Here is a 13,565-nt window from a genome sequence, read left to right as displayed (position 1 = left end):
GGCAACCCATTGGTCAAAAGCCTTTGCTGAAACAGAATTCATAGTTATACTTTATAGTTGAGACATCATATACAAAATGTTTTTGTTTGTTTTTAAAAACAGAGATTCATTATTAAAACGTATCCAGTGCTTGACTCCATTCAGTACCACAGCTGTGAATGAACAGAGCAGGCCAGCCGCGCACTCACCTCTCGGTTTCTGAGATGTTCTTCTGGAGAGATCTCATCCATGTCATCGGAAGACAAAATGGTCCTTATTTTTGCAACATTTTTCTCCATCAGTTTAACCTCAGTCTCCATGGCTTCCAGTTCCTGTTGTTGAAATATTGAAATGCAAATAAGCTCCCACACAAATGAATGGACTCTTTGTTTAGAGTATAGAAAATGAAATACAGTTCAACTGAAACGTACTGTAGCCACATGCTGTAACTGTGAAAGAGGTCCCATGATTCCGTCCAGCAATGCTGTTATTTTCTGGTCCACATGGCTTCCCTGTTGCTCCAAAGCCATTGTGTCACAAATCAAGGAGATCTCCTGAAGGATAGGGGCAAACCCCTGCAGAGTCTTCTGTCTCTGCAGCCCATCATCCCTTGCAATCTAAAGGTTAAAAGAAATATTGGAACAATTAAAACATATACTCAATACAGTTAAAAAAAACAAACCTACACTGCATCAGATTACTGTCACCTAAATAGGAATTAATGTCACTTGAATAAAGTGTTAAAGAAAAACTGAAAAAACTGAATACTATACTTACTTGTAAAGCTTTGACATTTTTGTGCAGAGATTTTGCAGAATCAAATACGAATTCCATTGATAACCAGGCCTGAGTATCGTCAATCCATACATTCGAGCTGTTGATCATTTCATTGTATTCTTGTAGACAATTAGTGATCTGCAGAAACAAGGTGTAAGACATCTAAAACAGCATCCTGCCTCAAACACTGCGTCACCCAGGAAGAGAATTACTTTCACAGTGGAAATGTCCACCCATTGGACATCGGCATTCATCTCTAGGTTTGGGCATCTTACACACCTCTCTAACTGTTGAGCTATTTATTTTGTACCAATCCTGCAGTATTTCAGGCATAGTTACTAGTACTGAAAAATACCTGTTACACATATTCAGTACTAGTGCATGTCTCTGTTCAAAACAAAGAGGTCTACTAGGAGAAAGCACAATACAGTGTTATTACAGGAACCGCACTGATTCAGTCTGCACTTGGCTGGCTAAATGCCTGTTTGTTGTTGAAAATAACTGGACTATTAACCAGTATAGAATGAGTTCCTTACCTTGCTAAGGAAAGCAGTCCTCTGTTCTGCCTGTTGTGCTGCTCTCTGATAGAGCTGCAGTGGCTCCATCAGACTGTCCATCATTTGCTGGGCCTGGTTGGGGTTCTGCTCAGCAAGGTCCTGCACCTCTGCCTCCAGCGAGGTCAGTCTGGAATGCCACCGATCAACCTCATCCCAGACCCGCTGCAACCAGGAGCAAGACAGTCAAGACAGACAAGGGAGCAGCAGGTGCAACTTCGACACAGGTGTGCACATGCAGAGAGAAATCAGATTAGCGTGTCTCTCTTAACTCTATTCTGATTCCTCTTGGAAAGAACTGTATGTATGACAGGGAGAGGTCATCCTAGCTTTAAACAATATATACCAAACCCTTGAAATTGAATTCAACAAATAGTGTACTGCACCTCTTTTTTTTTTAAATACAAGCGATTTGTTGAAATGTAATGCTAGTTACCTTTTGCATTTCCTTGGCTTGATTTATTGTTTGGTTTTTTTGCTGCAACATTTTGTCCACGTTTTGAAGTCCATTGGTAATATCTTCAATTTTGTTATGCAGTAAATGGTGATGCCTGTTCTGCACAACAGCTTTTTCTACCTATAAAATACACAGGGAAAACATGCAAAAAAATTCAGAAAGAATGCAGAAAAAAACTGGATTAGTACAGAACATTACAATACACCCAACTGCTACAAAAGCTGCCTGCTGATGTCATCGGACAACTGTTTTCTGCTAGAAACCTATTATCTGGGGATTCAATGATTCATTTCCTGAACTAGCTTTCAATATATTATTTAATTGGTTAGTATCTATGAAGTAAATCAATGAGATGTTTTTTATGACTAATATTCTAACTAGTTGTTTTGGTTTTTTAAAATCTTTTAATCTTCGTAACAACATTAGATTTTCTTGCAAAAACGTGGGTCATTCCATGAAACTGGTACGATTTGAGTCCCTCTGACCTTTTTAAGTATATTTTAAGCATTGGGTCACCAAAATCTAATTTAAAAAGCTTTTTTTATATAAATTGAACTGTCCCCTGTAATGAAGTGCAAGAAATATTACATTAATTTCATCTTTAATATCAGAAAATATCTTGTTTTCAACAGTCACAAAGCATTTTGCCATGTCCTCCGTGGCCTTCACTGAATTTGTACTTCGAATATGACTAATAAAAATGCCAAATAATGCATACATTTTGCCATTGATCGAAACATCTATTTGTGCTATTTTGCTGAGAATGTATTTTTTCCTGTTAAATGCATGATTATTGATTAAAATCACAATATTTAGTTGCGTACCTCAGTCTGGTCTCAACCCCGTTACACCAACCAATCTCCCACCATAAAAATAGTGAACTTATCCTTATGTGACATCATCAACTGGAAGTGACATCATACAAGTGCTTTCCTGTCCAACCACTCTCTGCTTGACCCTCTCCAATCTGGCTTCCACTCTGCTCACTCTACTGAAACCGCCCTCCTGTCTGTCACCAACTCACTTAAATGTGCCCGAGCTGCCTCTCTCTCCTCTGTCCTAATTCTCCTCGACCTCTCTGCTGCCTTTGACACTGTTGATCACTCTATTCTACTATCATCTCTTGCTGACCTGGGGATCTCTGGCACTGCTCTGGCCTGGTTCTCCTCCTACCTCTCCAACCGCACTTACCAGGTAACCTGGCGTGGAGCAACCTCCACACCTCACCCTCTCTTAACTGGAGTCCCCCAAGGGTCAGTCTTGGGTCCTCTCCTGTTCTCTCTCTACACCCGCTCCCTGGGCCCCCTCATCGCATCCTATGGTTTCTCATACCATTTCTATGCTGATGATGCTCAGATTTTCCTCTCCTTCCCCACCTCTGACTCCACCATCTCCTCCCGTATCTCTACCTGTCTGTCTGCTATTTCCTCCTGGATGCACTCGCATCACCTCAAACTCAACCTCTCTAAATCTGACCTCCTTTTCTTTCCCTCCTCCTCCCCCTCCTCTGATCTCTCCATCTCTGTTCCTCTGGAATCTACCACACTCTCTCCCTCTTCCTCAGCTAAGAACCTTGGAGTCACCCTGGACCCCTGCCTCTCTTATTCCCAGCACATCTCCACTCTGGCACGCACTTGCCGATTCTTCCTGAGCAACATCCGAAGAATCCGACCCTTCCTCACCAACTATGCTACCCAGCTCCTGGTCCAGGCCTTGGTACTCTCCCGCCTAGACTACTGCAACTCCCTCCTGGCTGGCCTCCCTGCGTCCGCCACCCGTCCGCTCCAGCTCATCCAGAACTCTGCTGCCCGCCTAGTGTTCTCTCTGCCTCGCTTCGCCCACGCTACTCCACTACTCCGCTCGCTCCACTGGCTCCCGATCACCGCTCGCATCCAGTTCAAGACTCTTGTACTAGCCTACAGATGCCTTGACCAGTCTGCACCCAGCTACCTCCAGACCCTCATCTCTCCCTACACCCCCACTCGACCTCTCCGCTCCGCCTGCACTAGAAGACTAGCTCTACCACCGCTACGCTCCCCTGCCTCCAAAGCCCGCTCCTTCTCCACCCTTGCTCCGCAGTGGTGGAATGACCTTCCTACAGATATCAGGACTGCCCAGTCCCTGACCACATTCCGGCGCCTCCTTAAGACTCACCTCTTCAAACAGCACCTGTAGAACTCCTCTGTTTGTATCCTGGGACACTATCACCCTTCATGTAAATGTGCTTTATTTTGCTCTTATCAGCCCCTATTTTACTGCATTTAATCCTGTACTTCAGAATACTGTAATCTGCCAAGTTTTTAACCTGTAGTACTTTGTATTTAATCACATCCTGATGTAACTATCACTATTTAATCATATCCTGATGTAACTATCACTATTACCTGCTGTATTATTGAATTGTGGTTTGTCAAACTTGTACTTTACTTGTTTTATTGTATTTCTTGCTCTTATTGTATTACTTGTATTGTAACGCTTGAAATGTTTTTGCTTACGATTGTAAGTCGCCCTGGATAAGGGCGTCTGCTAAGAAATAAATAAATAAAAAATAAATAAATACAAGTCTTCTGAACAACATGGTGCAGACAAGCAAGTTATCACATTCTTTTATATCTATATTTCATAGATGTTTATTGTTAGAGTGGGGCCATCGAGCTCAACAACTCAACTCTGTTACATGAAATAGAGATAGAAAACTATTACTTATCTTTTTTATTGCAAAAATATATGCAATTTCTTTATTTCATGCATGCCATGTGGTCTCCTGTTCTTCACCACATGAGGAGTAGTGGCCATTTTGAGCCTGCACAGAAGATTTCTATAATACAACCTCTGTTTTGCCACCTTCGACCTTTTTGGGTTGTTCATCCCTACATAGCCGACCGAGACACATGCATGTGCAAGCTTCATGAAAATCTAAGCTTTGTAGCTGAGAAGCTGAATCAGCTGAAGCTAATTGAGACCTCCAATCTGGAGAGCTTGGCAGAGATGGTATGCTGCGATTCCTCCAGCAAGAAGTGCATGTACGGGGAGTGTGCTGAGTGCAAGGACAAGAGTGTTCCCCTCTCCAGTACATATGACAGCCTGGCGAAAGTATCCTTCACCCAGTGGGTGACAGCAGAGAAGGAGATAGAAAAGAAAAATCACGAGAAAGAGGGTTTAACAGTAAAGGTAACTGTAAAGAAAACAGTTGAGGGCACACAGGAGAACCTCACAGGGTTGCTCCACACCTACTTGCACAGGTTTAAAAGACACTTGTTCAACATTAAACAGCAATATGCCTACTGCAGAGAGCTGAAGGAATGCATGTCAATGGATGAGGCCTTGATCCATGTACTTTTCAGAAAACCACACCTGTAAATACAGCTCTGAGATACAAGCTGTCCACTTTGGCCCTCACACCAGCAGTCCACACTGCATATGGGGGTTTTGTACGTAGGTGAAAAACCAGAGCCCATATGCTTCAGCACCATCTCCCCCTCCAGGCACAAAGGCCCTCCAGCAATATGGCAACACCTCAATCCAGTGCTGGATTACCTTCAGGCCACACATCCGCAAGTGTCTGTGCTGCACCTTTTTACTGATGGCCCCTGTACACAATACAAGCAAAGAGGCAACTTCTTCCTTTTCAGCACGGAATTGGACAGAAGAGGCTTCAAGGCTGGCACTTGGAATTTTTTCGAGGCAATTCACGGCAAAGGGGCTCCTGATGGTGTCGGGGGAACCTTAAAAAGAACAGCTGACATGTTGGTGGCTAAGGGCCGTGATATCCCTGATGCACAGGAGCTCTTTAAGGCCCTGACTGAGACAAACACAACAGTGAAACTGTTCTTTGTGAAGAGTGAGAACGTAGAGAATGCATTGGAGAAGATGCCAACCCAGATACCAGCAGTGCCATCAACAATGAGGATCCACCAGGTGATTACTCTTGCTCCAAGAGAGCTGATATATCGTGATGTCAGCTGCATGTGCTCAACACAGAAGCAACTCAACTACAAGTGCTTCAACACACAGCATTTCAGTTTCAGCAGGAAGGTTCCAACTGCTGCGCCACAGCCAGCCAGTGAAGGAAATCCAGTGGGGAAGTCCAGGGCTGCTTGGGCAGTGGTGTATGCTCAGATACGACGAAGACCTATATCCAGGCATTATCCTTAACACAGATGAAATGCATGTCCAAGTAAATGTCTGGCAGTCCAACATTCAACCTAACCTGACACCAGTAAACAGTACCCTAGTTAAAATCTTGCAAATCAGTTTTTTCTACTAAGTAGAGTCATTGTGACACCCTGTCACAAAGACGGCCAGAGTGGGTGGCGTCAGACCGGAAGTAGGAAGGAATTCAAACAAAGACAGTGGTTGTGATGATGAGCTGAGTGCAATGGCTGCACTCAGCGTTTATTAACAAAATAAAAAGGTTTAACAGTACAAAAACACAGGACACGGCACTACACGCCAAAATAAAAAGACAAACAAAACGGACTAGACAGTAAACAGACAGACAGACAAACGAAACACGGTGAGTGAGACAGTTCTTTCCTTATTATTATTATTATTATTCTTATTACCTCCTTCTCCACACTCGTTCTCCACTCACCGAACACCTAACCCCGACTGAATGAAACGTGCATCTATATATACTGTTGTGCTGGGATTCAATTACTAATTAATTATTCACTTGAATCCCAGCACGTGAATTAATTCTGTGCAACCCCGTGCTCGCATATTATATTTTAAATGCACGTGCGTGATGTGCAATCCCGTGCCTAAATACAAATATACAATTTAAACACACGTGAAACACAGACCTGTTTATATCCCGTGTACCAATCTATACACCAACATTAACATACGCACGCATATATACAACACAGAACACACAAATGCACACAGGGGCGGGGCACTTTGCCACATATACCCCCCCTTGTGCGCAGCACACATGGCCTCAACGGCCACCTCCCCCCTTAAAAACCCAGCAGTCCAGGACAAAGTCTCGGGCTGGGAAGGGAGGCTTCAGTGGGCCCATGGCTGGAAATGCTGTCAGCTCCCCTGCCGGTAGTGGCACGGCTGACAGCATGCTGGTCCCGTCCTGCAGCGAAAAAGCTGCGGGGGCAGGTGGTCCCCCGACCTCCCCCTTCTTCGTAGCCGGCAGCTCCCTCCTGTGGGGCTCCAGCCACAAGAACTCCTGCAGCGAAACTGCTGCTGGGGAAAGTGGTCTCCAGACCTCGTCCCCCTTCTTCGTGGCCGGCAGCTCCCCTTTCTGGGGCTCCGGCCACCGTACTCCCTGCGGAGGTACGGGCAGCAGAGGCAGCTCCTGCTCCTCTGCTCCTGGCGGTGGTGGAGGCAGAGGCAGCTCCAGCTCCTCTGCTCCTGGCGGTGGTGGAGGCAGAGGCAGCTCCAGCTCCTCTGCTCCTGGCGGTGGTGGAGGCAGAGGCAGCTCCAGCTCCTCTGCTCCTGGCGGTGGTGGAGGCAGAGGCAGCTCCTGCTCCTCTGCTCCTGGAGGTGGTGGAGGCAGAGGCAGCTCCTGCTCCTCTGCTCCTAGAAGTGGTGGAGGCAGAGGCAGCTCCTGCTCCTCTGCTCCTGGCGGTGGTGGAGGCAGAGGCAGCTCCTGCTCCTCTGCTCCTAGTGGAGGAAGCGGTGGAGGTGGCGGAGGCAGAGGCAGCTCCTGCTCCTCTGCTCCTGGTGGTGGTGGAGGCAGAGGCAGCTCCTGCTCCTCTGCTCCTAGTGGAGGAAGCGGTGGAGGTGGCGGAGGCAGAGGCAGCTCCTCTGCTCCTGGCGGCGCTGGCTCCCTCCGCTGTGGCGGCTGGGCTGGTGCGCGCCGTGCTGCCTTCAGCAGCATGAATAGAGGCTGCTGGGGGACACCAGCATCCTGCCCTTCTCCCCCCCAAAAATTTTCAGGGGGTTGAGCCTGTAACCCCTCCCCTTCCGGCTCTTGGGGCTGAACCAGCAGGCATTTTCCCTCTGCTGGTGGCTTGGGTCCCAGGGCTGTGGAAGCCCCGACTTGCCTCCCTTTGGGCTGTGGACGCACCGACTCCTCCCTTTTGGGCTGTGGACGCACCGACTCCTCCCTTTTGGGCTGTGGACGCACCGACTCCTCCCTTTTGGGCTGTGGACGCACCGACTCCCCCCTCTTGGGCTGTGGACGTTCGGGCTCCCCCCACTCAGGCGTAGGACGTTCGGGCTCCTCCCACTCAGGCGTAGGACGTTCGGGCTCCTCCCACTCAGGCGTAGGATGTTCGGGCTCCTCCCACTCAGGCGTAGGATGTTCAGGCTCCTTCCACTCAGGCGTAGGACGTTCAGGCTCCTTCCGCTTGGGCACTGGCGAGCTGGCATAGGGGCATCCTGACCAGTCATGTCCCCCTTCCTCACATCGCCCGCACCAGCTCGGTGGCACCTCGGAGCAGTCCCTCCAGCGGTGATCCACCTCTCCGCACCAGGTGCACCAGGGGAACAGGTTCTCTGGCTCCTCTGGCCGCTGTTGCAGTTGTGGTTGGGGCGGTGGGAGCAGCAGTCTACCCCCCCCTGCTGGTCGTGGAGACTGAGGCGACCCCTGCTCCTCCCTCTCCTGATGGACAGGGCAGTGGGCCACGAAGTGCTCACCTCTGCAGATGGGACATCGTTGGGGTAGCTGTCCGAGGGGGTACCAGGGGCAGTTGGTGCTGGAATGCCCAGGCTCAGCACAGCAGTAACACCCGGGCTGCTGTTCCTCCGGCTGGTGTTGTGGTTGCTGTTGCTGCTGCAGCTTTCCTTTCCCCCTTCTCTTCTTACTCCTCCCCACCTTCCTCTCCTGGGCCGGTTCCTCCTCCTCCTCACCTTGGAAGGGGCAGATCGCCACCGTGTGTCCGTAGACTCCACAGGCCATGCACCAGCCTTGGTCCTCGAGGCCCCCGAGGAGGTCCTCCAGGTCCCGGCAGCCGTCTCTCCAGCCTTCCATTTTCACTTTTTTTTTTTTTTTTTTTTTTTTTTTTAAACCAGTCCTGTGGTTTTTTTTTTGTTTTTGTTTTTTTAAACACAAAACCCCCTCTCCTGGTCTGACGCTTGGAGGCGCTGTTATCCCACGATGACACCACGTGTCACAAAGACGGCCAGAGTGGGTGGCGTCAGACCGGAAGTAGGAAGGAATTCAAACAAAGACAGTGGTTGTGATGATGAGCTGAGTGCAATGGCTGCACTCAGCGTTTATTAACAAAATAAAAAGGTTTAACAGTACAAAAACACAGGACACGGCACTACACGCCAAAATAAAAAGACAAACAAAACGGACTAGACAGTAAACAGACAGACAGACAAACGAAACACGGTGAGTGAGACAGTTCTTTCCTTATTATTATTATTATTATTATTATTCTTATTACCTCCTTCTCCACACTCGTTCTCCACTCACCGAACACCTAACCCCGACTGAATGAAACGTGCATCTATATATACTGTTGTGCTGGGATTCAATTACTAATTAATTATTCACTTGAATCCCAGCACGTGAATTAATTCTGTGCAACCCCGTGCTCGCATATTATATTTTAAATGCACGTGCGTGATGTGCAATCCCGTGCCTAAATACAAATATACAATTTAAACACACGTGAAACACAGACCTGTTTATATCCCGTGTACCAATCTATACACCAACATTAACATACGCACGCATATATACAACACAGAACACACAAATGCACACAGGGGCGGGGCACTTTGCCACACACCCATAAAGTGCTCCACTCTAATCTCAGTCTCTAAGATACTGCATGAAACAAAACATACACAAGCCCCCCACCACTACCTTGACTTATGGCTTGTGACATTGCCATAGCAACACCCCCTAATGATTGGGATGGAGATCTGACTGCATGAACACGTTGCAGTAAAATGTTTCTCATTGTTAAAGCCTTTTTTTTTTTTTTTTCAAATGAGAGGTGGAAGGCGTTTTATTTGGACAGGCTTAGGTGACAGACATTGCAGGACACAAAATAGACACAGTTATTTGTCAGAGTAGTTAGTAGTAGAATTGTTGCACAGGTGATTAATGAGTCGTTACCTGTTCTCCCACCTCCTGGAGAGTCCTGCTCACCTCCTGGAGCTGCGCCTCTATCTCTGCAGGGACGATGGCGTCCATGTTCGAGTACTTGATTTTCAGCTTGGCCATGATGTTTTTAACAACTGCCCTCTGGGCGTCAAGCTCTGTCTGAACCTCCTGCAGCAAATAATAAACTCAATCATCTTTCAGCACCTCGGAGCCAGACTCTTCCAATTAACAGCCTTGTTTTTCTACATTTAAAAAACACTAAACCAGGCAGCGTTTTATATTTGACATGAGCCATATTTAAATATTCTGCACATAAACAACTCTGACCTAAGAAGTCAAGTTAACAAAACAAATTGCTTATTTCCATTTGCCTAACGAGGCTTTTTTTTATCAACTTACCTGCTTTCACCATAGTCCAAAGGAATAAATAAACTGCAAAATTATTTTTGAATCATAACCATTCTGTTAATGAGAGTGACACATTCAAGTAGCAGAGAAGACAATCTATTCTGTATGCCTTTCAGGACAGCCACAGGTCCCTCTCAGTAATGCATGGGAACTCTCCTTTTTTGCATACATAACCACAGCCACACAGAAACCAAGAGTATCCACTTACATTTTTTCTACAAAATGGGAGAACACAATCCCTTTCAAACCTAGAGCACCACTTCTGAGTGAAAGACTATAGGCTGCATGTGGGACAAGGCCTATCAAAAACTTTTGGATGCAACTCTGAGGCTTAGATACAGTAACACTGTGCTACACAGATCTCTCTTGTTAAGGACAGAACAATGTTAGTAAACGAATTACTGAAAGGAATTTGGAATCAAAGCCATGGCTGTTCAGCTCAAGAGCATACTGACGTTGTTAATTCAGCATTTATTTTCCTCTGTCCCTTTCCTATTTTATTTTACGGTCACCCATCAAGTTATCATTTGAATTTCAGTTTTGAAAATAAAAACGCAAACATTACATCAATCTTTTTAAATAACAAACAGCTCTTTGTTTTTGTTTTTGTTTGTTTTTTAAATAAAGAGACAGATGAAAAGCTTGTGAAATGGGTTTAAAGCTTTTTTTACGTTGTTCTAAAGCACTGTGATTATCCTTATTTCATTTCAGTTAAGACAAATGGCACAGTGTCGGACTAAAATCAAAGCAAATGCTCATTAAAATGGCATTACTCATGGATCAGCTGCTCACTGTATTAAGCATGCATTTTAACTGGCAACAGCAAAACTCACCCATACCTTTATCATTATTTCACTCAGAATTCATTTTCGGAAATTACATTTTCATATTACTGCTTTAATATTTGTCTTCTTAAAAAGAACCTAGCAAATGTATGGGGATTTCAACAACCCACATACTACTTAACTGCCATAAGACTGTCATCAACAAATAAGATATATCTGATAAGGTGATAAGAATAACATACAAATTGAAATATATGCAGATACTGAGTGTATTTTGTCTACATAGCAAGCAACTGTATTTCACTGTTCAACAAGACCACATCTTTACTGTACCTCCAATTCTGTTATATTGGGTGTGTGGTCCACGACAGACAGCAGTGACACAACAGGCAGTAGCCATTCCTTTACCCCTCTGATCTCATCTTTCACCTTCTCACGCTCCTGGATCTCTGTGTGTACTGACCTGCGGCTCTCCATAGCTTTCTGCTTCAACCTGTGGATGAATTCAGAGCAGAACAAAAATGGTCTTTTGGCCACCAATCTATCAAAGGCAACTACCAACTAAAACTGAAAACTTACAAATATATCTGTACCTATAATCAATATATTGCTGTTATATCTGTCAGATGATTTTTTTATGAAAACCAAATTTCTCTTGTAATATAAAAAGTCAGTATCTTTTCTCAGCTCCCAGCTATTCCGTGTCACCAGCCTGTGCCCCAGCTCAGGAATGTAGGCTGAAGCAACAACCGACTGGCATCCACCACCAAGCAGGCTAATGGTCGGCCAGTGAGCTAATCAACTTCTGTGAGATAACAAGGACTAAGGATTTTAATTGCTCCTGCGACAACAGACAGCTCTTTACAATGGCCGTTAAGAGAAATGCCTGCCTTTTTATAGCTAGTTAGACATGCCCTCATTTTGGGAGCTGGCCTTGAGTAAACTTTTGGCCAACCTAAATTCTTTAAAGTGGGTAAGAACAGACCAAATAAAATGTGTTTGCTAGCATTAGACCAGGCCCGCGATGGAAGTTTAACATTTCAACAGATCTGAATTGAAGTGAATATAGCAAAGACTAAAATCTTACTTTTTATAACGATCTTGCATTGCCTGTAACTCCTGACAAATGGGAATGGATGGCACCTCAACGTTTTCCGTGACTCCAAGAAGACCCTTCACTTTGTGCACCAGGAAGACCAAAGAGGACTGCTCATTGTTAACACTGTCTTCATACTGATTCACATGTTTCTGCAAGTCAAGGAGGACCTCTTTGGCTGCCTTCTCCTTGGAGCATTCAGGCAGGTCATCCTGTAGATTGTCCAGAATGATAGCAGCTCTTTTAATCTAGGAAAAAAAAAAATACTGCTCCTTTAATTCTGATGTAAAACTATAGTCCTCCGAAGCGTGTGCCGTCAGCCGAACGCTTCTTTTCACTCTGCAAGCTCGGAGGACAACGCAGCTCTGGGCAGCTTACAGGCAAGCCCACAGGCACCGGGCCAATTGTGCACCGCTCCCGGGGATCTCCCATCCACGGTCAGCAGTGGAATAGCCTGGATTCGAACCAGCGACTTCCAGGCTATAGGGCGCATCCTGCACTCCACGTGGAGCACCTTTACTGGATGCGCCACTTGTAAGCCCCTTAAATGTTTTTTTTTATTTTTTATTAGTGATTTTACCATTAAGATTCTCAAGTGCTGTCCATAACTGAAGCAAGTTTTTTTATTTATTTATTTATTTTTTAACTATGCGCCTGTATTTATTTCCCATTTACTGTGCAGTAGAAATAAGATACCTTCTTTCAAATGCAGATTTCTTTAATCTTGTTGTAGCCAGGGCAACCAGCAATATCACAGTTTGGCAGCCCTGTACTGAAGAGGCCTGTATTTGGTCTTCAGTTTCTTATTTTCAGTTGATGGTCAGATTTTCAAAAGAATGGAGGGTCCTAATGAATAGCTGGCACTCAGCTGATGACCGGTATTTATTTTTATTCAAAATAACAATTCTAATTCATTGTGACAACGCAGTGTACAACCTCTTCCAATGACAGCACACATCGCATTAGCCGTTCCGCTTGTTTTGGCAACCCGACTCACGTTTTCATTGACTGCCTTCCATTCTTTGTAGAGATTTTCACAGCTGACTTGATGCTCCTTTGCAGGCTGCTGAAGCTGGAGCCATGCATACCACAGAGCAGAGACCTCTTGCTTGATACTGGAGCTGTCCCATTCTTCACACTGAAGTTCTGAAGCTATCGCTCTGAGTTTTACAAGATCTTCCATCGAATCCAGTTTTGCAACCAAGATCTTTAGAAGGAAAAAAAGTACATTATACATTTAAATATGGTTAGCACTAAATAAATAAATAAATAAATAAATAAACAAACAAACAAACAAACAAACAATAATAAGCCCTAGGTATATAACGTATCAAAAACGAACAGGAAACATTAAGCAATTGCAAGCCCACAGGAACTTTTGAAGTCGCTTTATTATAGATTATGGTCAAAATAGTTCTTTTTTTCAGTACTTGAAAGTCAGGCCCCAGATCTTTTAATGTAAGTCACAAATCCAATACTTTGGGGCTCC

General features: G+C 45.2%; 1 protein-coding gene across 1 annotated transcript in view; it reads right to left on the bottom strand.

The window, feature by feature from the left end:
* The window catches only part of LOC117963938 (nesprin-2-like), a 120,933-nt gene that overhangs the window by 52,631 nt on the left and 54,737 nt on the right, over positions 1–13,565 (bottom strand). Inside the window, exons 63-71 of the mRNA XM_058987994.1 lie at positions 13,074–13,283; positions 12,068–12,324; positions 11,314–11,473; positions 9,800–9,955; positions 1,747–1,887; positions 1,293–1,475; positions 757–894; positions 411–596; positions 189–311 (exon numbers count right to left, since the gene is read on the bottom strand). Coding sequence (XP_058843977.1) covers positions 189–311; positions 411–596; positions 757–894; positions 1,293–1,475; positions 1,747–1,887; positions 9,800–9,955; positions 11,314–11,473; positions 12,068–12,324; positions 13,074–13,283 — 1,554 coding nt within the window. The remainder of the gene's footprint in view (positions 1–188; positions 312–410; positions 597–756; positions 895–1,292; positions 1,476–1,746; positions 1,888–9,799; positions 9,956–11,313; positions 11,474–12,067; positions 12,325–13,073; positions 13,284–13,565) is intronic.

This window comes from Acipenser ruthenus, chromosome 15 (assembly GCF_902713425.1).
Source record: "Acipenser ruthenus chromosome 15, fAciRut3.2 maternal haplotype, whole genome shotgun sequence".
Taxonomy (NCBI): Eukaryota; Metazoa; Chordata; class Actinopteri; order Acipenseriformes; family Acipenseridae; genus Acipenser; species Acipenser ruthenus.
Note: the sequence above shows the minus strand (reverse complement) of the source record. Positions and strands in the feature narration are given on the sequence as shown.